This window comes from Zymoseptoria tritici, chromosome 8, assembly GCF_000219625.1.
Source record: "Zymoseptoria tritici IPO323 chromosome 8, whole genome shotgun sequence".
Classification (NCBI taxonomy): domain Eukaryota; kingdom Fungi; phylum Ascomycota; class Dothideomycetes; order Mycosphaerellales; family Mycosphaerellaceae; genus Zymoseptoria; species Zymoseptoria tritici.
This window is the reverse complement of record NC_018211.1, coordinates 656,433-682,186: the sequence shown is the minus strand read 5'-3', so window position 1 is coordinate 682,186 and position 25,754 is coordinate 656,433. Positions and strand designations below refer to the sequence as shown.

Below are 25,754 nucleotides of genomic sequence, written 5' to 3'. Positions count from 1 at the left end.
GAGGTGGGTTGTTCAAGCCGGACCCGGGTAAAGTGGAAGCTGGACATCCGGTCTCAAGGGTCTAAATAGCCGGTATCAAAACCGTGTCACACCTCACTTCGAGGAATCTTGAGTCACATCGATCAGAGTACAGAGACTTGCCATTGCATGCCATTGGAAGCCATGCCAGCCGTCTAAGCACTTATCAAGAGGAATACACCCTGCAACGAGACTTCATCCCACGGACCTTTCGCATCTCGGACTTCAGCGCAGTCATGGCGCCCAAAAACATCACAATCAAGCGGGCATTGGCCATTGCATCTCAAATACGATCTTATTCTGCGCCTGCAGACCGTGCGATTCCTGCGGCCAAGCAGAAGTACGTGCCGGCATCTGGGACCTATCCGAAGGGCTTCCTCGCTGGCAGCGCTTTTGCAGGCGTGAAAGCCAGCAACACCAAATACGATGATCTCGCACTGATCGTCTCGGAGAAGCCATGCGTCGCAGGAGCCGTCTTCACGCAAAATGTGTTCAAAGCCGCTCCCGTGAAGGTGTCTCAAGGAATCCTCGCGGAAAAGAAAGGCTCCGACATTCGCGGTGTCGTGGTCAACTCTGGATGTGCCAACGCCGTGACTGGAGGCCTTGGGAATGACCATGCTCGAGCCATGGCTGCGGCGACTGATCGCTGCTTTGGACACGATAATCCCGAGTCACTGCGAACTCTCGTGATGAGCACCGGAGTCATCGGCCAGAGACTGCCCATTGACAAAATTACATCTGCCATTCCCAAGCTTCACGAGTCGTTGGGATCCACCCACGAGCACTGGCTTGCCGCAGCCCAGGCCATCTGCACCACCGACACGTTCCCCAAGCTCATATCGCGGACCTTTACTCTTCCCAGTCATCCGGAAACAACTTACAGCATCGCTGGCATGACCAAAGGTGCTGGTATGATTCACCCAAACATGGCTACGCTGCTAGCTACCGTCTGTACAGACGTCGCCATCGATCCACAGTCCGTGCACAAGTTCCTCACCTCCGGCACGAACAAGTCTTTCAACTGCATCTCGATCGATGGAGACACTTCCACCAACGATACTCTCACGTTCTTCGCCAATGGCGCAGCAGCGCCAGCTGATTTTCAGCCTTTGATACACGGCAAGCAGTCCAAGAATGCCGATGTCATTGCTTTTCAAGCCGTCTTGGATGACTTCTTGACGGAACTCGCACAATTGGTGGTTCGAGACGGCGAAGGCGCCACCAAATTCGTCACTATCCGCGTACGAAGCGACATAAATTACAAAGCCGCCAAACGCGCGGCCGTGAGCGTTGCCTGCTCGTCGTTGGTCAAGACTGCACTCTACGGCAAAGATGCCAATTGGGGTCGGATCCTATGCGCTGTCGGATATGCCCCCGGGATCATGTCCAGCACAACAATAAATGCTGACAGGCTAGTCGGGAAAGAGGCGAGTCAAACAGAGAAGAATGGCAGGATTCCTATTTTGCGCGGCAAAAAGGCATCAGCTCAGGTCGAACCATCGCGCACGAGTGTAAGCTTTATTCCGAGCGATGGCAGTGAAGAGCTGAGACTGCTGGTGCGTGGGGAGCCGCAAGAAGTCGACGAGGTGCGTGCGAAGCAGATCTTGGAGATGGAAGATCTCGAGATACTGGTGAGACTGGAAGATGGTCCACCGGAAGTGGAAGAGCAAGATGCGGAAGGAAGGAAGCGAGCGCCAAGAACCGTCAAGGAAGCAGTCTTCTGGACATGCGATTTCAGCCACGAGTACGTCACGATCAATGGTGACTACAGGACGTGAGTGGTCTAAGGGTCTTGCGTACGCTTTCATCGGAAATGAACGCAAGGAAGAGCTGCTTTTGTGCAGAACAAAAATGGAGTCAGTTCGCCAAATCAGTGTTTTACCATCGTATCTGCTGAACCTCATTCTAAGTACGGTCGAAGATCGCCTTGCCTCCGCAGCCCCGTGCCTTTGGTCGTGAAAGAACCCTCAAGCGGAGACTCCATTCGCAGTCCCGTTCTCGCTCTCGCTCACCACGCAACTCGTCCTATGCCCCCTCCTCCAATCCATTCTCTGGCAGATTTCATCGCAGTAAAGTGCAACCCTGCAGCGACCGCAGGTCAGAAGTACTCTGTCCTGAGCAGACCTCGCGCCGCAGAACGTGCAGTTGCGCTTGGTCCTCCTCTCTTCGGCCGAGAGTGGTAGCGCTGACAGCTCTTCTGTATTCCATACGGTGAGCTCGCGGAGGTGAGCATCGTGTGCCGGATACGACTGCAACGTAGTGGCGATGAACGTAGCCGCATCGACTCCAGCGGTCATCAATCCCTGGCGCATTCTGTAGACCGTGATGCTGATATCTGCGGATTCTCTCATCGCGGAGAGACTGTGGGGAAGCACACGTAGATATTGGTGAATGATGCGCTCGCCTCTTCTGATGAACTCCTTGCCGTCGTCCCCGCCTATCAGCTTACCGACGACCATGAGCTTGTGAACGTTTGTGATGATCGTGTTGGCCGCGATTCTGTCGGGTATCACTCCATCCACTGGCATGGTCGTTCGATCCCGCTCCCACCTGTTCGTAGCGCTACGTCTATGTCAGTATGGTTCGAAGGTCACAGCCAGGGGGATTGCAGACAGGTTTCCAAGCTTGACAAGCCTTGCTCGCTCTGCAGCATCCATAGTTGCCATTGCGCGGGAACTTCAAGTACAGATGATGGTAGGTGGAATGTAGAACGTCGGTAGTAGAAAGACTGCAGATGTTGAGCTTTTCAGGAATGCGTAAGGTGTCTGATTGCTACGTCTTAACAAAGGAACTGTTTGCTACCAGATTCTCGACAGCAACGGCGACGACGGGCCCCGACAGGAACGTTCCAAGTGTCGTAGCGAGCGAAGAGACAAGCTGACAACTCGGTATCATTTGGTCTCATGATCAGCTCAAGCTTGACCACAATCTCAGCAGAGCCTGACCTGACACCACGCTGCCTCTAAACCGTTTTTCTCAAGTCAGGATATGTCCATCCCGGCGAGATCTTCCGCCATGCTCTTTCAATCCTGGCAATTCGAGATCGGCCCACTTCGCAGCGTTCTTACACAGCATTAACATCCGCTTCTTTGCCCTCTTTCGCCTTCGCCGTGCATTCTGCCTTGTGTCCCTTCTTGAAATGCAATGTTTGGCACACCTTGTCGCAGTATAGGGCACCCTTGCAGCGACCGCAGGTAAGCAGCTTTCTGTATTCGGTGGACCGCGCGCCGCAGAATGTGCAATTGGTCTTTTTCTCCCCTTCCGCCAACGGCAACGCCAAAAATTCCTCAACGATCCATGTGTCGATCTCGCGAATCGAAGTCAGAGACTCCTTAGAGAGCATGCCTCCCAAACGAATGCTCTCGCTTGCCGCCGTGATCTTAGCCGCCGTCTGCTCGTCTCGGCTTTCATACATCTTGACCAGCAATTCGAGGGAGGCTCTGAATATGGCAATCAGGCCAGACATGAATTGTAGACCATCTCGTAGGACGCGCTCGCCCTCCTGACCGAATATTTGGCCGTCGACGCCGAGTAGCTCACTTAAGACCAGCAGCTTCTGCGCTGCAGGCGTGAGGATGTCGACCGCCGCGATGGTCGATTTCGTTATCGGTAGATTCTTTTGCTTGAGCAAGATCGCTGCAGCCCTCTCCGACTCGTTCATTGCGCTTCAGCTTGGTCAGTAGATTTCGTGGCTAAAAGTGAAGATGATACGAACAGATTGCCGAGCTTGATGAGTCTTGCTCGCTCCGCAGCATCGATGGTAGCCATGGCGCGACAATGATAGCGCGTGCGGTGTTGTGAGTTGTTGATTGAAGAGTGTTGAAAATTTGAGCTCGCGAGAAGTTGATATGGACCTAATGGCGATCAGCGAGTGAATGCGTGTGACACGTGAATTTCTTTACAGATGACGCACCACGACAAACGAAGTGACCCATGCGACGGCATCGTGCAGGCGATGACGAGACAGTCCTTCCTCTTTACCTTCGTAATGTTCTCGAATGATAGACTCTCCGCATGCAACGTAGCCTCCACGGCGTACCTCAAAATGACTCTGTAACCAGAAGATACCCCTAAGATCGCTTTATGACATCCAGAATCCAATCCTTCGCCTCCTTCGCCTCCGACAAGCCATACGGAAACATGAGCGGAAAACAATGCGTCTGTTTATCCCACTGCAACCACTCTCCCTTGATGCCCAGTGAATTACACTTCTCCCTAAGCAGCGCCGCATCCGGAGACAAGATATCATACGTTCCGGTCACGCCATGAATCTTCACATCCCTCCTCGACAATGGTCCAAAATCTGCCAATAGTGGGGATACGCGGACGTCACTGGCATCCCATGCTCCTCGCCACGCATTCGCTGAGGATACCACGAATGGCATTCGCAAGAGCGGATCGTTCTTCTCGATCTCTTTCATCTCTGGGTTGCTTCGTCGCAGGTCGGTGGATGGACAGATCGCCATTATAGCTTTGGGACATAGAGCATCTGGATTCGCGAGTAGTGAGTTGACGACCAGACTCAGCACGATGTTGCCGCCAGCGGAGTCTCCAGCGAATATGACTTCTTCGTTGGCTTCTTGCGCTGAAGCCAGAAGGGCTTTGTACAGATGCATGATTTGAGGCAAGGCGACGGGTGCGGGACTATTCGGCGCCAGGGGATAGCTGACGAGCGTAACGATGAAGTCGGGCAGCTGTAATGCCATCTCCGTAACCAGACTCCAATGTTGTGAAGAAGCGGGCGCCTGCCAGCCTCCGCCGGCGAAGTAGTATAGTCTCTTCGAAGTCTTCTTCGCTCCAGACTCATGCTTCGATGAATGCAGTGGCTCTTTCCGCCGAAAGTCGTAAAGCCATATATCTTCCACTTTCCGCTCTGTGACATCCAACTTTTTCCGAGATTTGCTTGGAGGTTCTAGCTTAGGCGACCCGGCTGGGAACTCTTTCTTCGGGGCAACGAGCTTTGTGTTGAATGGTTTCAAGCAGCTCTGGAGTATGGCCATCAACGGCGATCTGTCCTGGCGATAGGTAGTTTTGATCGAAGGCGTATGGCCCGCGTCTGGGCTCGATTGGGACGCCATTGTTGTCGACATCTTGAGGATGTATTGGTGCTTTCGAGGAGTGAAAGGCTGGAGGAAAGAGGAGAGAGGAAAGGGAAAAGCACTGACCTACCGCGATGCGACTGTCGCAAGCCTCATGGCATAGGCGACGCGGCGAATGGCACGCTTGAGCGATGAGGCTTGAAGGAGTATGAGACGTGGATGACGGGTCGTTGAGGGTCGTGACGATCTTAGGTTTGATCCGAGCTTGGCGGTCCAGCGGCTGAAGTGGAGCGAGGTCCGAACCTGGATATTGTGGAGATGAGGTCTTTGGAATGTTGTTGAGCACTACAGACGAGAAGTCTAGAAGATATTGTTATGCTGAGATCCATGAGGGTTTGGAATCCGGCTGCAATTCTACGGAAAGCCAATATGGACTTGACGGTGCGAAAATACAATCGGCCTGCGAACAGCTTTTCCCACCTCCGTGAGATTCCATCTCGATCCTCCACGCGGTAGCAGATCTCAAGAGGTACACCATTTCTGAGTGCATTTCCTGAAAACGATCAATGAGACGCATCCGAGATGCGTACACATTGCGAGTCATTAGAGCTCCAGTCCGCATGTTCGTCTCGTCTTCCGGACCCAACATTCGCTGTTTATGGCGGGATCGTGCAAGCTGCTGTTCCTTGGGCGGAGCAGAAACCCATCTCATGACGCCCATACCATCCCGGCCTGCAGGTTACTACGCAAGAAGCTCGTCGCTGCTCGCCAGAAGCTTGCTTTATCAACGGCAGTGTCGCTGGCGACACTGCCCCGGATGCCATAGCTGCAGAGCCTCGATGACTATCAAGATTGGCTATCGTGATTGACTCTTGAGCAATCCGGCCGACTGCTCGCACAAGTCTGCTTGAAGCTGAAGGACTGGCTGCGTCGCGTGCAGTATCTCAACCCATCTCGCTCCTACCAAATGCCCGATCCATAGCATCTCCCAGATCATCCACACTCCGGTCCTGTTTGGTCGGCTCAGGATCGTCCATGAGGTTCTGAGGTTGCGATACTTGGTTTGCGGTGTCGCCCATCTCAGCTACATGGCTCGGCTTCGCAGGTTGAGGCTCGAGCACCCGCACATCGGAGTCCAAGTATCCAGGCGCTTTCCTTCTCTTCTCTGCTAATTCGAGCTCCTTGATCCTCCGCTCCCACTCCTCAACCTCTCGCTGCCCATCGACCTTTTGCTTCTCGAGCTGTTCCAGTAGTGCCTTGTTCTGGGCGATGATGGTCTGAGGATGTGCGGCGAAGCTGCCTGATGCTGATGTGACGTATGCCGGAAGCTCGGGATTCGACGGCGCGGGTGCGGCATTGAGGATGGAAGGAGGTATTGTCGAGGGTATCGTGGCGTAGTTGTGAGGAAGCGTTGGCGCCTTGGGTAGGTCGATGAATGGGTTCACGCTAAGAGGTGTCTGTTGCAACAGCGGATGCGAGCCTGAAGTGAGAGATGTGTCAGGTTGGAAGGCGAGACGGCTGTAATTTGGTCAAACTTACGATCGTCCATCATGTCGAGTGGTATGGCGATGCTCTGTGGTGGCCGTTGTTGCGGTGTTCAACTCAATGCGGGGAGTTTGAAGATGCGCCAGGACTTCGGATAACTCGGATACAAGCTTGTAGCCGGCCATATCCGATGCTCGATGCCTCACGCAGCATTATGGCAAGCTCAAAGGAATAGTACGAACATTAGCAGGATGATGAGGACAATGATCAGCATCGAGATGCAGCAGCTGGAGTATTTGTCTGCCAGTATTGTTAGCCGCGGCATCGCCATCGCATCGAATCCGTCTAATCCACTCACCCTCATTCTTCTCAATGACATATCTGATCTTCTTCATGCCAACTCCAAGCTTGGATCCCACTCGATCTGTGATGTTCTCCGTATCCTCGAGCATTTCTGCCTGCTCTTCCAGTTCTCGTCCCATCGTATCTGCCTGTGCACGCAGATTGCCCACTGTCTGGAAGACGCCATCGAGAGCCTCGTCTTGCTCATGCATCATCTCCATCTGTCGCTGCTCTTCCCACGCGCCGTAGTCGTCCTCATCCTCGCCAGGGTCTGTAGCAAAGGCATCTGGATGTGCCAGCGCAGCTTTACGGTCTGCCGCGATCACAGTCTCGTTCAGCTTCTGCCGCATCTCCTCCACTTCTCGACCAACGTCGGCCACAAGCTTCCGCCTCCGCCCAACTTCTGCGACATCAAGTCCATATTTATAGGGATCGCCTTCAACAGCGCGGACACTCTCGACGAGATCTTCGAGATCAGTGCTTATATCCGTGAGGGTGCTTTCGAGTTCGGATCGAGCTTCGGCGAGTTCTGGAGAATTAGAGCTCGACGCTGACGATCGGATTCGGAGGTAGGAAGAGAGGAGTGGTCGAGATTGTTGGAGGAGGGACAGAACATCGCTCTGAGCCGCTAGGAAAGGATCGTCGGACATGGTGCTGATGTCGATGACTGTGGCCTCTCTGCGCAATAGGTTCACCGTCCGGTCGAGTGCGTTGCCGTATGAACCGAGAGGAGTCGCAACACAGACGATGTCATGTCCGACCTGAAGACAATGGAAGTTGACCCTGAGGCTGATGCTCGCGATCTACGAAGCTGTGGGGGCTTGAACTAGAACTACTGGCGTTGCACGCTAACAAGTGAACTTCATGCTTCGATTGACTTCACAACGTCTCCTGATTGTCTGTCTTCTTCAGCGATATCCTGCCGAATGTCATCATGAAAAGCTGCATCTAACAGAGGTCTATTGGACTATGCGAAGCGAACGTGTCAACGGCGCGATTGCTTCAGAATGCCGGGCTTGCCGAATTGTGTTCATTTCACAATAAGAAGGGTTCCCTCCTTCAGCAGGCGTACAGGGGCACAGGCATCACCACACTTTTAGAAAAGCAGGGCAATGGATGAAATTATGAGCTGAGAGACATGGGTGCATGCATCGGCCCTGACTCCGGAGCCGGGGCGTCATCGTAATTCGCCCCAGAGTGTCTCGTAACACCTCTTCACTCCACCAGGGGTGAATCAAGAACATTCAAGACCAGCGACTCATGCCACTACTTCCTCCCTATGACTTGGCGCAATGACCAATACCGCTGCAGCTTCTGGCTTCCAGGATGAAAAGGCACGGGAACGAGAATTCTACACGTAAAGGAGTCCTTGGCAGACAAGTCCCGTCTGTATCCGTTCGCTGAAACTCGACCAGATACTACGACGCTGTTCGCTCCCTCAGCGATGCCGATTTTCCCTTCACAAACCTCTTCGACGATGAGGAAGCGAAGCTCCATAAGCCAGCGTCATCGAATGATACAGCTCTTACCGCGTTCTGCCAGCTCGGCGCACTGAGGGTCGGTGCGCGCAGATGCCTACTGTTCATGTTTGATCAGGAGTATGCCTTCATTCTCGCAGAAGCTACCAGGACGTTGTCCCTTCGTGACGATCATAGTCATGATGTCGAAGACGGGTTGTGGCTTGGACAAACCATCATCCCTCGTGGTCTCAGCGTTTGCGAGCACACTGTGAATATCCCAGCCGAGAACAATGGCTCAAATCGATTTCACGACAATAGCGCCCGTATCCACATCATCAATGATTTAAAAGACTCTCGCTTTTGCGATCGGCCCTATGTTCTGGAAGGTCCGAAAGCACGGTTCTATGCAGGAGTGCCTATCACTTCTCCATCCGGCCTGAGAATCGGAGCATACTGTGTGCTGGACGATAAGCCAAGAAACGGTCTTCGTCAAAAGGACATCAATTTCATGCTCGAGATGAGCACTACGATTATGGAGCACCTGGAAATGCTCCGCGCGAGGACCGAGTTTGGAAGGGGTACCCGTATGCTCACGGGCTTGGGCACATTCGTGAAGGAGTCTCCGGTCGAGGGTTCTCACAAGCGCTCCAGGCGAATTACAGTGCCGAGCATGGTCAAGGAATCGCCAGTGCTTGGATTTGGCGAGTCATCCGCAAATTCAGGACACCAAGACGCTCATGACTATTTCGGCAGTGCCATTTTCGATGGGCAGGTCAGCTCGAATGGAATTTCGAGTGGCTCTTCCCATTCTACGGGGCGCCAGAGATCACTTCCATCAGCAGCACTGACTGATCCGAACGACCGCAATGGACTGATCACTCCTTCGACAACTCTTCGCGCGCAGGTATCCCTGATGGACGAAAGCGAGTCCGATGGCGGAGTCGGAGACACCCTTCAGCGAGCGGCTGTCCTGCTTCGAGATTCTATCGAGGCCGACGGCGTCTTGATACTGGACGCCTCAATCCACTCCTATGGTGGAGCGGTGACGGGAGAGCAATACTACTCAGACAGTGAGCCGGAGAGTGCTATCAGTGAAGATGGTAGACCGACAAGCAGACCGACAAGAATCGACTGCCGTATACTCGCACAATCCAAACGTCATTCAAACGACAAGAACTCAGGCTCCGCCATTTCCGAGAAGACTTTGCGAAGCCTACTACGGCACTATCCCCAGGGGAAGGTCTGGAGGTTTGACTCCAATGGCGATATATCATCGGACGAGAGTGGCAGCGACCTCACGTCTGACTCCGCCGACGACGACAGTTCTCCCACTAAGCGACAGTCGTTCAAGACGACAAGATCAAAAAGGAGAATGCGGGAAGCACGGGCGATTCAGCGAGTCTTCCCCGGCGCCCGGACCATTTGTCTTGTAAGCATTTGGGATAATGTCCGCGAGCAGTTCTACGCTGGTGCGATCATCTACACCTTTAGTCCCATTCGACAATTCTCCTCGGAACTACTGTATATGATGGCATTCATGGATGTGGTCATGGCAAAAGTCTCGCGGATCGAAGCGAACCTGAAAGATCAAGCCAAGTCGGATTTCATCTCGTCTGTATCGCATGAGCTGAGGTCTCCTCTGCACGGTAAGTCTATGTCTGAATCAGCATTTCTCGAGCGGGACTGATTGGACGACAAGGGATTCTTGGAAGCATTGACTTTCTCCATGATCAAGCAGTTCTCGACTGGTCGTTGATCTCGCAGATCGAAAGGTGTAGCGCCACGTTGATGGACGGTGTGTACCCTCGGGTCGACATCTTGGTATGCCTCGAACGTCTGCTGATACCGGAAAACAGTCATCGATCATCTTCTCGACTTCGCGAAGCTCAACCACTTTGGCAAGAAGCTTAAACGCATCGACCGCAGAGGCGGAGCCCGCGAAGGCAACGGTCTACTTTCCAAGAGCTCTCTGGCTTCTGGAGGGTCGAATCTAACAGAAGTGGTGTCTCTCGCAAAGATCACCGAGGAGGTGACCGACTCGATCTTCTTTTCTCACTGCTGCCGTGTAGATGGAACACCGACCGTCGAATTCATCTTGGACATCGACATGGAACCAGACCTACAGTGTGATCTCGCTGTGGGCGCCTGGAAACGGCTGTGCATCAACATCATCGGCAATGCTCTGAAGTACACCACGTCTGGATATGTCATGGTCTCATTGAGGATGACGGCGCCGAAGGACAAGCCTCCACTTGCCATGTTGACCGTTTGCGATAGCGGCATAGGAATGACCAAAGAGTACATGGAGTCGCGGCTATTCAAGGCCTTCAGCCAAGAGAACGATCTCGCAAATGGCACCGGTCTTGGCATGTCGCTCGTCAAAAAGATCTTGCAAGCCTCTGGTGGTCAGATCAAGGTGCAAAGCGCAAAGGACGCGGGAACTGTCATGACGATATCCATGCCACTCGACATCGTCACGCCAAAGCAAGCAGAGCCAATGCATGTTGTATCTCCTGGACTGCGAGTTGGGATTCTCCAGCCGCCTCGCGCAAGGTCTTACAAACCTACAAAGGGGCGAAAACTACAAATTGCAGCACTACAATGCATCTTCCGCCGACTGAGCGCAGAAGTGGTCTCGCCAGAGGCGGCGGCTGTCGTTATTGCATTCGAGACGGACGTCCAAGCCTTGATCAATCGTGATCAAGCCGAACATTGCAATGTTCCTGTGATCGTGCTCTGCGACACGGTTATGTCCGCAGCTCGTCTTCGAACGTCACACATCAAGCTGTCCTCCAGCAGAAGAGTTGAGTTCGTTGCACGGCCCTTTGGCCCAGCTCAGATCTGTGCGGCACTTCAGAAGTGTATCAGAGCAGCCGGGCCGCAGACACCCATAACGCTGTCTCCGCAGGCGACAGCCGGGCATACTAGGCGAGTGTTACGACGACAGCTCTCTCGGCGAGCATATACGCAAGCTGTGGTTCCCCAATCGCCGTCGAAGGTCTCTCAAAGTCCGCTGAAGCGCTCATCTTCTGCGCCGATACTTGCAGAGGGCGTTGTCCCAACGGACAGTTTCCGATATAAAGGGTTCGGACAAGCATTACAAGACATCGCAGCGGCTTCGGAGAACGTACAGCCACAAGCAGGCGGAGCCGAGCTTACCCACCACCCTGCTACCACTTCTGGCATGACCAATCAGATGAGTAATCTTCCGATCCCTCCATATGCGGCTGCGGTCGCGGAGCAGAAACTGTCGTTGCTGCTCGTTGACGACAATGTAAGTCCAGATGTCCCAATCACCGCACAGGAGCAAAGCTAACTTATCCAGCCCATTAATCTACGCCTCCTCACCACATACGCCGAGAAATACAGCCACCCCTACCGCGGAGCATCGAACGGCCTCGAAGCCGCCCAAGCGTACGAATCCGCCGCATCGAAGTTTCCTCACGCAACCATGTCGAACGCCCCAAAACCCGATGTCATCTTCTTGGATATACAAATGCCCATCATGGACGGCTACGAAGCCGCCCAACGGATCCGCGCGTTTGAAAAGACGGCCGGTGTCAAGCCCGCTATCATCGTTGCCATCACTGGTCTCGCATCGAACCAGTCTCAACAAGATGCATATTCTAGTGGGATTGACATGTTTCTCACGAAGCCGGTGCGGCCGAGAGACATTACGAGAGTTTTGGAGTCGATCTCTGCTCCGGGAAAGGGGACTACGAGTGAAAGCGCGAGAACGTGAAGGTGATTTGGACTGTAGCAGTCCATTCTCGAGAAATGTAATAACAAACCTCTATGATTACTCCTCGCAGCAGGAAACTAATGCCCAACGACCATGTTCCTAGAAATCATCGAATAGCCTCGGACATCAGAAATCGATGGAATCATCAGATCCTCAGATCAGAAGATCGTAGACAGAGCGTGCCTCCTACCAGAGCTGATCCACTTCCTCGTCTCTCTCTCACTCGCTTTCGTTAGTTGTACATCGATAAAAATAAGCATGCGTACACCACTCTTCCGTCCACGCCAACAACACTTCTCCGGCTACTCGGCTTCCTCATTCACCGCGTCCACCCTCCGCAGCACAACGCCCCATTCACCGCGACCATCGACAACCTTCACGACACCGACTCTCCTCCCTTCCACGACATGTCCCGACCATCAACAAAACCCACAACCCCCAGCCCAACCCAAGCCAACCCTTTTTCCAAAACCCAAACCCGTACCCGCACAAACCCAACAATGAACGCATCCTTCAAACCCAACCCGAAAGAACCTCCCTCCCCCGCCCGCAATCAACGCAGCAGGCGCCCCACACCCGGGATCCCAACCCGCTCAGCTGGGAGGTACGTACCTCGCTCGAGGAGACGTTGCTTTCCCACCGAACGCCTACGAGAACCGGGGGAATGACACGAGTCTCTCGGTCGAGTTGCATAGCTGGAAGGATGGGCAGAATACGACGGGAGGATGGATTGTGCGGTGATGGAGGATTAGGAGGACTAGGAAGAGTCCGGGAAGCTGCATTGCTTTTCTGCGCGTTATAAAACGTGAGTTTCACATGGTGTCGTGGAATCTCTGGCTTCCCAATTGAGGATGCGTTTCGTTGTAGAACTATCTCTGTGCCGTGCGTGGTTCCTCCTTGAAGTGCTGCCTGACTGTCGTCCAAGTCTCCCCGTAGTTTTCTCGTATACAGCACCCGAACACAACGCAACGAAGGGGTTCCTCGTTCCAACCCGCCCTGAGGACGATGGCCCGATAATTGGGAGGATGGAATGCCCTCGTGCCTGCAGACAAGGCTTAGAGGCGACCACTCCGATGCGGTCACCCGTGTCTTGCGATTCGGCGGGAGCACTCGCTCACATCCCAGGATCCTCACCAGAAAGAATGCATGTACCGAAGATCAAGGAAAATGTGACGATCGACGGGCGAACAGGCGAGCAAGAAGGGAAGAACACGAGGATTTGAGAAGTGAAGGCTTGAACGTGCACACTTTTTTCAATTCGTGTCGAAAAAAAATCGCCAAATGCTGCCTCAAAAGTAATTGAAAATCTCGTCATCGAGGACGTGAAAGGAAAACACAGATGGCCTTCTCCCTTTCCATGATGTGAACGCCTGTGAAAACAACCCGTCTGCGTCGCTTGACTGCTGCGTCCGTCGAAGGATCGCACTCTGGAGCAGAATTTTCGCTTAAGATCGTCCTCTGCCACCTCATCTGTTCTCTTGCTCTTGCGCTCGCTTCAAGTCACTGTTCCTTCATCCGTTCATTGCACCTTCTTCACCACGACATCCGGCTCGTAACTCCGATCGTCCTTTCCTTCCACCTCGACAACCATCTTCTCCATCTCCTTCGCCTGCCTCTTCCACTCGGCATCACTTGTCTTCGTCTCCCTCTTGAACAGCTCTTCATTAGGTTTCCTGTAGCTGCCTCCCAGACGGTCCCACAACGTGGTGAATTGCCCATAGTTGTAGTTGAAGTACAAGTGGTGCATCGTATGACACGCCGCTCCGTTGATGATCGGCGAGTTGGCGACGTACTCCCCGTCGTGAATCATAACCGTCCAGATCTGGATGAATGTGAATAGCGCGATGTAAGCGAACTTGTGGAGCGGGAAGAGAAACGGAAAGAGGTGGTACGGCACACTCTGAGCATATCCGTCGAGCGGGTGGAAGGCGAGAGAGGCGTAGGGAGTCGGCATGATCCATTTGTGATGCGGCTTGTGGAGACGGCGGTAGAGGATCGGGTGGTGGAGCGCGCGGTGGATCCAGTAGATGCAGAAGTCGGTGAACATGAGGAAGATGGGGAATTGGAGGTACGTGTACCAGCTGCCAAAGATGTGGGTTACGATCGGGTGGTTGACCTCGGACAGGTTGTCGTAGATGAAGGAGTATCCTCGAACCTCAGCGACAAACCATGGGGCGGTGAACACGGCAATGGTGGGGATGGCGGCAATGGCTTGTTGAATCTCCAGCTTCATCTGGTTCTTGAGGTATTTCGGATGGTTGACGGTCGTCTTGTCGAAGATGAAGATGTAGGAGAGGGTCGCAAAGGTGAAGTAGAGGACATTGGCGAAGACGGAGGAGATGATGAAGAATGAGACGAATTGACGGAAGAGGTTGTCACGGTCCCAGCGGGAGAGGTATGCGTATTCGCTCGGCTCGAGGGAGAAGGAGTCGGTCGTGGGTGTGTATTGCCATGATGATTTTGTGAGGTATTCTTGTTGTTGTTGTTGCTGGTGTTGGGCAAAGGTCGCGTTGTGGTTGGCGAATGTTTTGAGCGACGCGGCGAGGGTGGAGACCGGGTCAAAGGTGATGGACTGCGATATGGGGAGGAGGGTCGCGTAGACTCGGTCGAAGAGGTACGTGTCAAACACCTCGAGGACGACGTCCATGGCGGGCGGTGGTGGTGGAGATTCAGCCGAGAGCGGGGATTGAGGTGTAAATCCAGGTGAAGGCTTCCAATGGGTTCACCACGCGGGGGAGGGTCGTGCCAATGCTGGCGGGAGTGAGCTATAGTGAGTTATGTAGGAGGAGGAGGAGTGTATGAGAGAGGAGAGGAGGAAAGGTAGAGGAATGGAAGAACAACCACAGACCTAGTTCTACTCTCAAGCAAAGCAGTGGCGGCAGGAAGCTCCCAACTCGTCAACAGAAATTGAAATTTGGGTGGAGAACAGCACGTCAAAAGTGGTTCGATCTTGGAAAGTTCAGTGTCAGGGAAGGGGTCCAGAAGACGTCCCTTGCCGAATTAGCCCATTCCAGCCCTCTTTATCTGATCGATCGGCATTGAACCTTCCCCATCAAGACTAGCCGACATTTCTCGGAGAAGACCGCGACCATGGCCAAGATCACGTGGCAGTCGCGTCGGAGCTTTGATGTCCCGCCCGTGGGACGACGGACGATGTTCTCGAATTGGGCGCGAGTGACGGTCGAATCGGGAAGAATTCGCCCATTCGACGGGCAGATGCTGTGGCATCGCGTGTGATTTCGCTCGGTGGAGATGGCCAATAAAGAGCGGGGCCTGCGGAGTTGTCGGGGGTGGTATGCCGATGCCGCATCGTCGCTTGGCTGCCATCTCCGCATGAACAATCGCAACGGACAAGCGGAGGGTATATCTCGTGCGACGTCGAGTTTAAAAGAAGAGCAATGGCAGTGGTCAAGGACGAGGTGAGGTCTTGCTCAAGGTAAACACGTTCTAGACACTTGAAACCTTCATAGACGTCACCATTACCAGGACACTCTCTAGCAAACTCTCCAAGGCAGTTTGAAACCGTTAAAAACTGACATGCATCAGTATCACTTCAAACATACAGATCGTTACACCAAGCTGAGAAGTTGAGTGGATCTGAACTACAATTGAAGGAAGACGAACTACGAAGTTTACCCGGACCTAACCTGGAGAGCTGAGGCGAACACCACCCCGTCCTATTCTCCAACCCCAAACCTATCCCACAAGCAAGACCTCACTATGGCCTCCAACCCTCCAACCCAAGACCTGAACCAATCCTACCAATCCCTCAAGTCCCACCTCCAATCCCATCAGCAAAACCTCACCGTGGCCTCCAACCCTCGAGCCCAAGTCCAGCAGCCCAAACAATCCTACGCCACCCTCAAATCCCACCTCCAATCCCTCCACAACCCCCACACCTCCCCTCTAACCCGCCTCCCCACCGCCTCCATCCTCTCCCCCAAATCCTCCCACGCCATCGCCTCCCTCTCCCTCCACCCGGTTCTCGAATCCCTCCTCCACATCCTCAACAACGACCTCCCTTCCGCCCACTTCCTCCTCCGCCACATGCAGTCCCCACCCGCCTACGAATCCATGCTGGTCCACGGCCTGCTCCATCGCGTCGAAGGCGACTACGAGAACGCGCGGGCGTGGTATACGAATCTCGCCGATGAGTCGCCGCAGCCGGAAATTTTTGGGAAGGTGTGGCCGGAGGGGATGGATGGATCGGATGATGGAAAGGGGTATGCGGCGTTTTTGGAGGGACTGAAGAAGGGGGAGAGGGAGGGGTGGGTGAGGGAGAGGGGAGAGAAGGAGTGGAGGGATGTGTTTGGATTTTGTGAGGGAAAGTTTGGGATTGGAGAGGTGGTGGATGCGACGGGGGTTTGGGTGGAGCCGAGTGAGCATATTAGGGAGGCGGCGAAGAAGCAGTTGGTTGGTGGGGAGGGGTGGAGGCAGTTTTGAGAGCGAGGAGGTGGGGGGATGGAGATGGACGATGGAAGGTTGACGGCGGTCTTGGGACGAGGAGAAGCGAACTTGCCAATCCGATACTGCTGTCAGTCCGCTCAGAATGCAATGCATGGCTTGCAATTCAATGGCTTGAATGGTGCATTTTGAGCAGTATCATGGATGCTGCTGTCGTGGTCCTCCTTGATCAGGCAGGATCAACAGAATGCTAGTTAGCGACGAGAGACATCATTGTAGCAGGCCAAACATCAGAGTTCGCTCCTCACAGCCGTGTTTCTCGCTCGACCGTTCCGCTCTCGACCTTGTTGACGTGTCTCCATGCGAGGACACATATGCACTTTTCCGGGCAAGTTTCCGGGCGACGAGCGCTGTTTCGAGCAACATGAAGGCGAGGGAGAACGGTCACTCGCTTTGATTAGGGTGCGTATACCTAGAGGCTGTTAATAGGTTATTAAGCAATATCGGTTATTTAATAACAGCCACCTGTTACTATTGCAATAACAGCAATGTAAGTAAACGCTTCTGTTATTAGTATAGAGCCTTGCGGATATTACCGTCTTAGCTACTACTTACCTTATATTGTATTATTTACGCGTTTCGCTCTATTACTTATATATACTACCTCTTTAAAAGCTATAGATCCGCTCTAATCTACTATTGTCGTCGGTGTTGCTACTACTATTGCCCTTACTCTTACGACTACTCTACTTCTAATAGATCGATGTTATATCTGCCTCCGCCGAATACCGACAATCGGTATCTAATCCCCTACCTTAGCGGCATATGCACCCCTACTAAGGCCTTTTAAGCTCGTTTAAGCTAGATTGCGCCTATATAATTAATACGACCGAAGAAGAGGCGAAGGAGGAACTCGAGGTATAAGGATACGTAGAATCTCCTCCTTCCGAGAGAGTATCGAATCGAGTCTATTCTAAAGTAATTTATACTATTACTCTATTCTTAACTACACCTTTTATATATAATTCGATCTACCCTATAGTACGACGAATTACTTCCGAGATAGCTTCGTCTCGTTCCGGCCTATTAGGGAGTAAGAGCACCCGTCGCTATACGAACGAACCCGCTAACGACCCGGAGACTATAGAAACCTCTACTTAGACTACCGTTAGCGACGACGAAGACGCCGAAGGCGGGCCTAAAAACCCGGAAGAACCTATTAGGTACTAGGATACTACTAACGAGGGCAAAGAAGAACTAGAGAACCCTCTATAGGAAGAAGATACTCTACCTAGGGGAGAAGAAGACGACATTAATAAACAAATCCGTAAGGAAGAGGCCGCTACCGCTAGATAGGAGCGCCTCCTTTAGCTTAGCCTTCTCTAGGTACGTAATAAGGCTATAAGGGACTGTATCGCCTAGATATAGGACGGATCTATTTCTACTATCCTACCCGATACCCTAGTTCGGCTATCTATTCCTAAGAACGCGCTCTTAAAGGCCCGGAACTCCTATATCTTTAAGGGAAAGAACCGCGCCGACTAGGAATAGTAGTAGGAAGATATTAACCGAGCAATTAACCGGGCTAGTATAGCTACCGACAAAGAAAGGATAGAATTCGCTAAAGAATAGATAGCGAGACCCTAAAAGTAGCACTAGAAGCGCTACCTTCTTAATAAGGCACCTATTCGGCTAATATAGAGCGATATATAGCTCGTAATACTAGATTCTATAAGTATAAAAGACGAACGTACCTAAAGAGCTATAGACAATATTAAAGAGGCTAAATAAGGTAATAGGACCCTAACCGGGCTAATAAACTACCTAAAAGAATAGTAGGATAAGATCGGTTGTACTAATATTCCTAGGATAATCTATAAATTTAAGGGGGCTCTTACCCCGGCGGTTAGAAATAGGCTCGAATAGGGCTAAGTTACCCTTACGACCCTCGTAGATACGGAGGAACAAGCTAATATATCGTACCGATAGATATAGGAATTTAATAAAAAGCGCTTAGCGAAGACTTCCGTCGACGAAACTAACGGAAGGCGCCTAAACAAAAATAATAAGCCCCCGAGTAGGCTAAGAAGGCCTAAAACCCCCCTAAAGGCGGCTAATAAGGAGAAGTCGGCTACCGCCTACTAAATATATAGCAAAGAGGGCTACCGACGCTCTGGGACTAAGACACTCTAAGCACTACTCGATTATAGAGCGTAAAGTAACTTTATAGACGACATAGTAGCTAAAGAGCTAGGCCTAAGCCCTAAGTTAGGGCAAACAGCCTAATACGTAGTACTAAACGGCTAGAGGATAGCTATTTAGGGAGAATGCCGCGTCCCGTTTAAAGTAACGGACACTTAAGGATATATAAGAGGATATATAGAAACCTTCGTAGTCGGAAGAATCTACGGGTTCTAACTAGTCCTCGGCATACCCTAGCTAGAACGATAGAACCCGAGGATAAACTTTATCCGTAAAAGCGTTACCTAGAAGGGGACGAAAGGTAGATAATAGAGGCCGGTTAGGCTCGTCTTACCTAAAGAGTTCTAGAAGGACACCTCCGGCATCCCTTCGGGGCGCGTTTAGGCCCTTACTACTTAACGTATAGACGACGCGCTAAAAGAACCGGAACTTCTAAGCGAATTCTCGGATTTCGTAGACGTTTTCGTAGAAGGAAACGAGTCCCTTCTCCCCGAGACGGGGCCGAATAAGCTTAGTATCGACCTCGAAGAAGGTAAGGAGGCCTTATATAGCCTATTATATAACCTTTCTATAATAGAACTAGAGACTCTATGTAACTACCTCGCCGACAGCCTAAAGAAGGGGTAGATCCGCCCCTCGACCTCCCTAGCGGGGATAGGTATCCTCTTTATAAAGAAAAAGGATAGTAGCCTACGTCTATACGTCGACTATAGGGCCCTTAATACTATTACTATTAAGAATAGATACGCCCTACCCCTCGTCTAGGAATTACTAGACTAGTTAGCGTTAGTAAAGTTCTTTATAAAGCTAGATATACGAGACGCGTACTATCGCATCCGAATTAAGGAGAGCGACTAGTAGAAAACTACCTTTCGGACGAGGTATAGCTACTTTAAGTATACTATAGTCCCGTTTAGGCTAACTAACGCCCTAGTAGTATTCTAAGGATATATAAACTACGCCCTCCGGGGCCTACTAGACTACTATATTATAGTATACCTCGACGATATCTTAATATACTTATAAGACGCCGAAAGCTATAAGGAATACGTTAGGATAGTCCTCGAGAGACTTAGAAGACACCGACTCTTTACTAAACTATTAAAATGCGAGTTCTTTAAGCGGCAAGTCGGCTACCTTAGGTTCGTAGTAACCCTAAAAGGGGTCGAAATAGAGGTAGAAAGGATCTAAGCTATCGCTAACTAGCCCCTTCCGGCCTTAGTTAGGGATATTCGCATCTTTATCGGATTTGCGAACTACTACCGCTAGTTTATTAAGGGATTCTCCCGCATAGCTAGCCTACTAAACTACTTAATAGAGAGGGGCCTAAATAGTACTAAAGGCGGACACCGATAGAGAAAGGAGGAATTAGTTCCCCTCGAACTCCTACCTAACGTAGTATAAGTATTCTAGTAGTTAAAGACTAGGTTTATTAAAGCGCCTATCTTACGGCATTTCGACCTAAAACTACCTATCCGCGTTATAATAGATACCTCTAGGTTCGCCGTCGGGGTAGTACTATCCTAACCGTATTTGTTTGTTTGTTTGTTTGTTTGTTCCATTTACGTCCTTTCGGAGTCCAAGACTATGTAGGACGGCCTTGTAAGCAAGGCAGTAGATCTATTTACAATTAAATTCTTTCGGTATTCTTTAACCTTAGGGGAAACCCCGTGCCTAAGGCAAAATGCTAAAGGACTTTAAAAGCAGCGCAAAACAAAGGAAATCCAACGAGTGTCGTGTAGCTAGGGCTGCAGAATTTTCGCGCTAAGCTTTTTGCAGAATTTTTAGCGGATCCTTCCGCTTCGCACGCACGCTGCGAATTCGAAAGAGAGAGAGAGAGGAAATGCATTACAGTGCAAAAAGCAGTGCAGGAGCGACGTAGCTGCGCAAGCAGCTACGCAAGCAGCTATCTAACCCGCTGTCTCTTTCTCTTGTCCTTAATATGCCTTTGTAGAACTGTATGCCGCTTCCAAACGCATATAGCTACGCAGGTTAATCGTAGAGTTGTGGATTCTACCGAGTTCTAGCTCTTTAAAGTGCATGTATACTTCCTTTCGAGGGCAACGACGTCTCTACTAGAGAAGGGATATACGATTTCGATTCGGATTTCGAGGAGGTGCGCGTATAGGACAGAGTAGACTGCCTCTTCTTCTTCTTCTTCTTCTTCTTGTTCGTAGCGTAGAGAGCTATTTATTCGAATCGTGCTGTTGTTCTGTAGCTTGTGTTTCGAGGCGGATTTCGAGAAGGATTTCGGGCGGATTTTAAGAGGTTTTCGAGGAGGTTTCTTCCAGACTGTCTTAGTTTCCCTTCTAAGGAAGGTACTTACGACGGCCACCGCGTGAAGGTGCAGTCTGTTCGGCCGTCTATCCTAACCGTATAAAACGGAGGGCAAAATGCACTAGCACCTAGTAGCCTTCTTCTCTAGTAAGATAAACGCGGCCGAAAGGAATTATAATATATACGATTAAGAGCTTCTCGCTATAGTCGAGGCCTTTAAGCACTAGAGACACTACGTTAAGGGCGCTTCGTACTAAATTAAGGTCTTAATAGACTATTATAACCTTAAATAGTTTATAACAACTAAGCAACTAAGCCGAAGATAGGTAAGATAGGTAGAGTAGCTATTAAACGTCGACTTCCGTATAACGTACAACCCGGGGTCGCTTAATGCCGCCGCGGACGGAGTAAGTAGACGCCTAGACCTAGAAGACAGGGACTACTCGGGACGGTAGATTAACGAAAGCGACAATACTCCTATATTAGACACCCTTTAGTACTAACTAGGTCTGTCTAGGGGAATAACGGCCGAATCTAGCCCTGTTCGGTCTATAATAGTAGTTATAACCTACTATCTGCAGCTCGCTAGGACCTACTATAGCAAAACGTATATAATTGCGAGCACTCTAATAGAAGAATTATTAGACTCCCCGCTAATTAATATAATACGCGAAAGCCTAAAACATAACCCTATAGCATCGATAGTCGAACTAGCTATAAATAACCCGGATCCGCCGGAATAGACCTAAAGGTAGGCTATATAGAGCGAATTCCTCTTTTACGAACGGAAACTATATATACCTACGGGCCTAGTACGCCTAGCAGCGCTCTACTAGTACTATAACGATCCCCTAGCCGGCTACTTTAGTTTTAAACGGACCCTAGAGCTATTATAATAGTCGTTCTACTAGCTAGACATAAGAAAATACGTTAAGGACTACGTAAACAGCTGCTAGATATACGATAGGGCGAAGCTACAGTAATATAGCCTATATAGAGAACTCTATACGGAAACTCTACTAAACGGGCCCTAGGAGGACCTAATATTAGATTTTATTACCGATCTGCCCCTAAGTACGTTTATAGGGTATATATACGACTTAATCCTCGTCGTTATAGATAGGTAGTCCAAAATAGCCTACTATATTCCCGTACGGAAAGACATTAATACCGAAACCCTCGCGGAGGTCTTCCTAAGAGAAATCTTCTACCTTTACGGAACTCCTAAGTTAATTACGTCCGATAGAGGACTAATCCTTATATCTAAGTTCTAAAGTACGCTTTGCTACTACCTTAGGGTCCGAAGGGGCCTAAGCACTATATATTACCCCTAAACGGACAGTTAGACGGAGCGTTAGAACTAAACGCTAGAGCAATACCTACGAGTATACTACAACTACGAATAGGACGACTAGGTATAGATACTATCGGTAGCCGAATTCTCTTATAACGATAGCGTTTATGCGACAATAGGGGTAATACTATTCTAAGTATATAACGTTCGCGATCTAATTGCCGCTAGATAGCCCGACCTACCCTAATTAGAGGGCAAAGCTCCTAGTACGGCGGAAATAGCGCATAGAGTAATCGGCCTATAGAAAACGCTATATAAAAGACTAGCTACGTTATAGGAGAGATACGTACAATACTATAATACTCGCAAAACTACGAAAACATATAAGGTTAGCGACCGTATATATCTTTCTACTCGATATTTAAAGTCTATCCAGCCGTCGGAAAAGCTCGATTATAAGTATATCGGCCTATATAGGATTAAGCAAGTCGTAAACGACGTCGCGTATACGCTAGAACTACCGGAAACGATAAACATCTATCCTACGTTCTACATCTCCCTACTAGAGAAGGAAAAACCTACTAAAATTACCGAACGGGCCTAGAATAGCCTAAAGGAGATCCGATTAGAGGACCCCGACGTTTACGTAGTAAATAAGATCCTAAAGCGTAAGAAATAACACGGTAGATAGATGTATAGGATCGCGTAGAAGGGTTAGCCCGCGTCTAAAAACACTTAGGAACCTACAACTTATATTAGCCCTACTACGATAAGAGTATTTAATAGAAGTATAGGAGGTACTAAGGACGGTAGACTAGCACGATAGATATACAAACGCGTTATTAGTTACTATTAGGGCCTAAAAGACACTAGCTAATACTATATAGACTCCTTAGTCTAGTTCCTAGTTACCTAAAAATTTTCTCTACCTTAGAAGAATTTTACGAATCTAGTAAAATCCTTAGGGGGGGAAATTAGGGGCTAAATAGGCCCCTAAGGACGACATTATTATATAACGAGAGACAATCGAGCATAGTAAAGTTATTGTAATTCTATCTAATCTATAAGTCGCTAAGTCGTAGTAAAAAGAAACAACCCGGGCGTTACCGCGCCTATTAGTCCTAAAATAGGCCTAAAAGAGGCTAAAAGAGATAAAAGAAATACGAAAAAGCGCTTATATACTTATTCCTTAGGCTTAAGGTCCCTAGAGAGGTCGTACTCGGTCGGACGGAGCACTCCCTCTATAACAGAGGCCTTCGAGCCCTTCTTAGCGCCCGTATAGGTATAGACGGTATCTAGAGCGGCCGAAAGGGCCCGAACGCGACGCCTTAGGCAGTCCTCGGTAGTTCCTTAGGCTAGAATAAGTCGCTTATAGGGGGTGTTAGGCACTTCTTTACCCTATTAGGGTTAGTAGGGCACTTTTAGGTAAGAAGGGATCTAAATACTTATAAGCTCCCTCTTTCGCTTTATAGCCTCCTTAGCGAGCAACTTCTCGCGCTTTCTAAGTATAAGCGGTCCCTTCTAGTCGAATTCGGCTTTACCTTAGTATAGATAGAGGCCGTTAGTACCGGTAAAGGAGTTAAAGCGCCTAAAAGGGGGTTAACGGAGCTAAATAGACCCGAACTAACTATATATACCCCTAAATGCGTACGTAGATCGCCTTATAGGCCGAATAAGCCGCCGTAGCTATCGCTTCGGTACTATTAGCGGTAATAGCGGCCTTACGGAGCGTATTAGCCCTCGTAAGGTCGCCTTTAACTAGTTCCGGTATCTTTTAACTACATTAGCCCCCGAAAGCCCCCTTTTAACCCTATATATATGCCTAGAAACAATCGCGATTAGAGCAATTGTAATACTTTAGGTAATATTCGTCCTTATTATTAGTTGCCTACTTGTCCGGCGACTCGCGCGTAAAGAGGTAGAACTAGGCTAAATCGGCCTTATCTAAGGGCTTACTAAGGTAGTTAACGTACGGATTGCCCTTAAAGATGCCGTTAGCGGCGAATTGCTTACGTTAGGTCGCGATAGAGGCGGGTTACGTTATAATAGGCTCGTTCGGCCGCGGATAGGGTCGTTTAGTAAGAATAGCGGTTTTTTAATAAAATTCGCAGTCGTCTAGTAGAAGATAGGGCTAGAAGGGAACTAAACGCTACGTTAGTACTATATAGGCTATAAATGCCCCTTAGGGGGGCACTTTTAGACCTGTTTAGCTATCGGATAGGGTTAAGTTATACTTACTAAGTCTGTATAAGGTTGTTAAAGAAGAGAAGAATTCGAGGGATCCGAGCCTAGGTTTTAAAGCCGCGGTAGACCCCGATTAAGGCCTTAGGCTATTAAACTTAGCAAATACTAAAAAGAATTTACTCGAGGTAAACCCGTTTAGAGCGCAACGCTCTACGTAAGGAGGGGGGCTATATTATATCTGCCTCCGCCGAATACCGACAATCGGTATCTAATCCCCTACCTTAGCGGCATATGCACCCCTACTAAGGCCTTTTAAGCTCGTTTAAGCTAGATTGCGCCTATATAATTAATACGACCGAAGAAGAGGCGAAGGAGGAACTCGAGGTATAAGGATACGTAGAATCTCCTCCTTCCGAGAGAGTATCGAATCGAGTCTGTTCTAAAGTGATTTATACTACTACTCTATTCTTAACTACACCTTTTATAATCGACGCCTTCGCTAGTATAAACCCTCCGGTATTATCGAGACGCTCGTAGATCTAAGTGCCGGTGCGAAGGAGACATTTAAGTACTTATATAGACTAGAAGAGTATTACTATAATACTACTCGTATACGACAGCCGGTATTAAGGAAGTTCGTAAAGGAATTAGAGGCTCGTAGAGTAGGTAGAGAACGAGCCTATAGTAGTATATTAGTCGCTAAGTAGGTAGTAATATTCCTCGATTTCCTAGCCTATAACTAGTCGATTCGTTAGCTCCGGAGGTAGTATTAACACTTATACGCTACGTTTACGACTATTATTAAATGTATTAGTAAGATCGTATACTTAATAAGCGAGGACTTTATCCGTATGCCGCGTTAGCTAGATCTACCGCCGCCTTATAAGAAGATAATAAAGAAGAGTAAGGATAACATAAGCTACTTAAGCTATAGTAAGTTCTATTAGTTTAAGGATATAGTAGGAGCGCTAGATAGTACGTTATTGCCGATAAATCTACCGGAGGATATTAGGGGCGTATAGAATAGTAGGAAGGGATTTATCTTATAGAACGTAATAGCCGCCTATAACTTTAACATAGTGTTCTAGTATATAATAGTCGGATACGAAGGCTCTACTCCGGATAGTATTATATTAAAGAAGGTATATAAGGATAGATTCGACGTGCTACCTAGTAGGTATTTCCTCGTAGATAGTAGTTACTCTATACTCGATAGTCGACTACTCGTACTATACGAGAGTACGCGCTATTATATCCGTAAGTAGAGGGTAGTAATGCGCCGGCCTAAGACTAAGGAAGAACTATAT

General features: G+C 49.9%; 8 protein-coding genes across 8 annotated transcripts; 3 read left to right on the top strand and 5 right to left on the bottom strand.

Moving 5' to 3' along the window:
• Nucleotides 1–122: 122 nt before the first annotated feature.
• Nucleotides 123–1,796, top strand: MYCGRDRAFT_100901 (uncharacterized protein; the record flags this gene model as incomplete). The annotated part of the gene is made up of 3 exons (XM_003850424.1): nt 123–1,433; nt 1,509–1,676; nt 1,728–1,796. 3 exons carry the CDS (start codon nt 255–257, stop codon nt 1,794–1,796), a joined length of 1,416 nt encoding a protein of 471 aa, XP_003850472.1.
• Nucleotides 1,797–2,116: 320 nt separating this feature from the next.
• On the bottom strand, nt 2,117–3,786 carry MYCGRDRAFT_94999 (uncharacterized protein; the record flags this gene model as incomplete). Its single annotated transcript, XM_003849895.1, has 4 exons — nt 2,117–2,215; nt 2,340–2,580; nt 3,087–3,683; nt 3,734–3,786. The coding sequence occupies 4 exons, from the start codon at nt 3,784–3,786 to the stop codon at nt 2,117–2,119; spliced, it is 990 nt and encodes a 329-aa protein (XP_003849943.1).
• Nucleotides 3,787–4,088: 302 nt separating this feature from the next.
• Nucleotides 4,089–5,096, bottom strand: MYCGRDRAFT_46360 (uncharacterized protein; the record flags this gene model as incomplete). The annotated part of the gene is made up of 1 exon (XM_003849894.1): nt 4,089–5,096. The coding sequence occupies one exon, from the start codon at nt 5,094–5,096 to the stop codon at nt 4,089–4,091; it is 1,008 nt and encodes a 335-aa protein (XP_003849942.1).
• A 905-nt stretch (nt 5,097–6,001) lies between these two features.
• MYCGRDRAFT_74510 (uncharacterized protein) lies at nt 6,002–6,782 on the bottom strand (the record flags this gene model as incomplete). Its single annotated transcript, XM_003849893.1, has 2 exons — nt 6,002–6,537; nt 6,597–6,782. 2 exons carry the CDS (start codon nt 6,607–6,609, stop codon nt 6,002–6,004), a joined length of 549 nt encoding a protein of 182 aa, XP_003849941.1.
• On the bottom strand, nt 6,766–7,661 carry MYCGRDRAFT_100899 (uncharacterized protein; the record flags this gene model as incomplete). The annotated part of the gene is made up of 2 exons (XM_003849892.1): nt 6,766–6,842; nt 6,901–7,661. The coding sequence occupies 2 exons, from the start codon at nt 7,532–7,534 to the stop codon at nt 6,766–6,768; spliced, it is 711 nt and encodes a 236-aa protein (XP_003849940.1).
• Nucleotides 7,662–8,384: 723 nt separating this feature from the next.
• Nucleotides 8,385–12,086, top strand: MYCGRDRAFT_45798 (uncharacterized protein; the record flags this gene model as incomplete). Its single annotated transcript, XM_003850425.1, has 5 exons — nt 8,385–9,990; nt 10,044–10,139; nt 10,201–11,276; nt 11,478–11,618; nt 11,670–12,086. Coding segments are annotated over 5 exons (3,336 nt in total), but the record flags the coding sequence as incomplete, so codon positions are not given.
• A 1,347-nt stretch (nt 12,087–13,433) lies between these two features.
• Nucleotides 13,434–14,977, bottom strand: ERG3 (ERG3, C-5 sterol desaturase; the record flags this gene model as incomplete). Its single annotated transcript, XM_003849891.1, has 1 exon — nt 13,434–14,977. One exon carries the CDS (start codon nt 14,731–14,733, stop codon nt 13,606–13,608), a length of 1,128 nt encoding a protein of 375 aa, XP_003849939.1.
• Nucleotides 14,978–15,806: 829 nt separating this feature from the next.
• Nucleotides 15,807–16,529, top strand: MYCGRDRAFT_94995 (uncharacterized protein; the record flags this gene model as incomplete). Its single annotated transcript, XM_003850426.1, has 1 exon — nt 15,807–16,529. One exon carries the CDS (start codon nt 15,807–15,809, stop codon nt 16,527–16,529), a length of 723 nt encoding a protein of 240 aa, XP_003850474.1.
• Nucleotides 16,530–25,754: the final 9,225 nt, after the last annotated feature.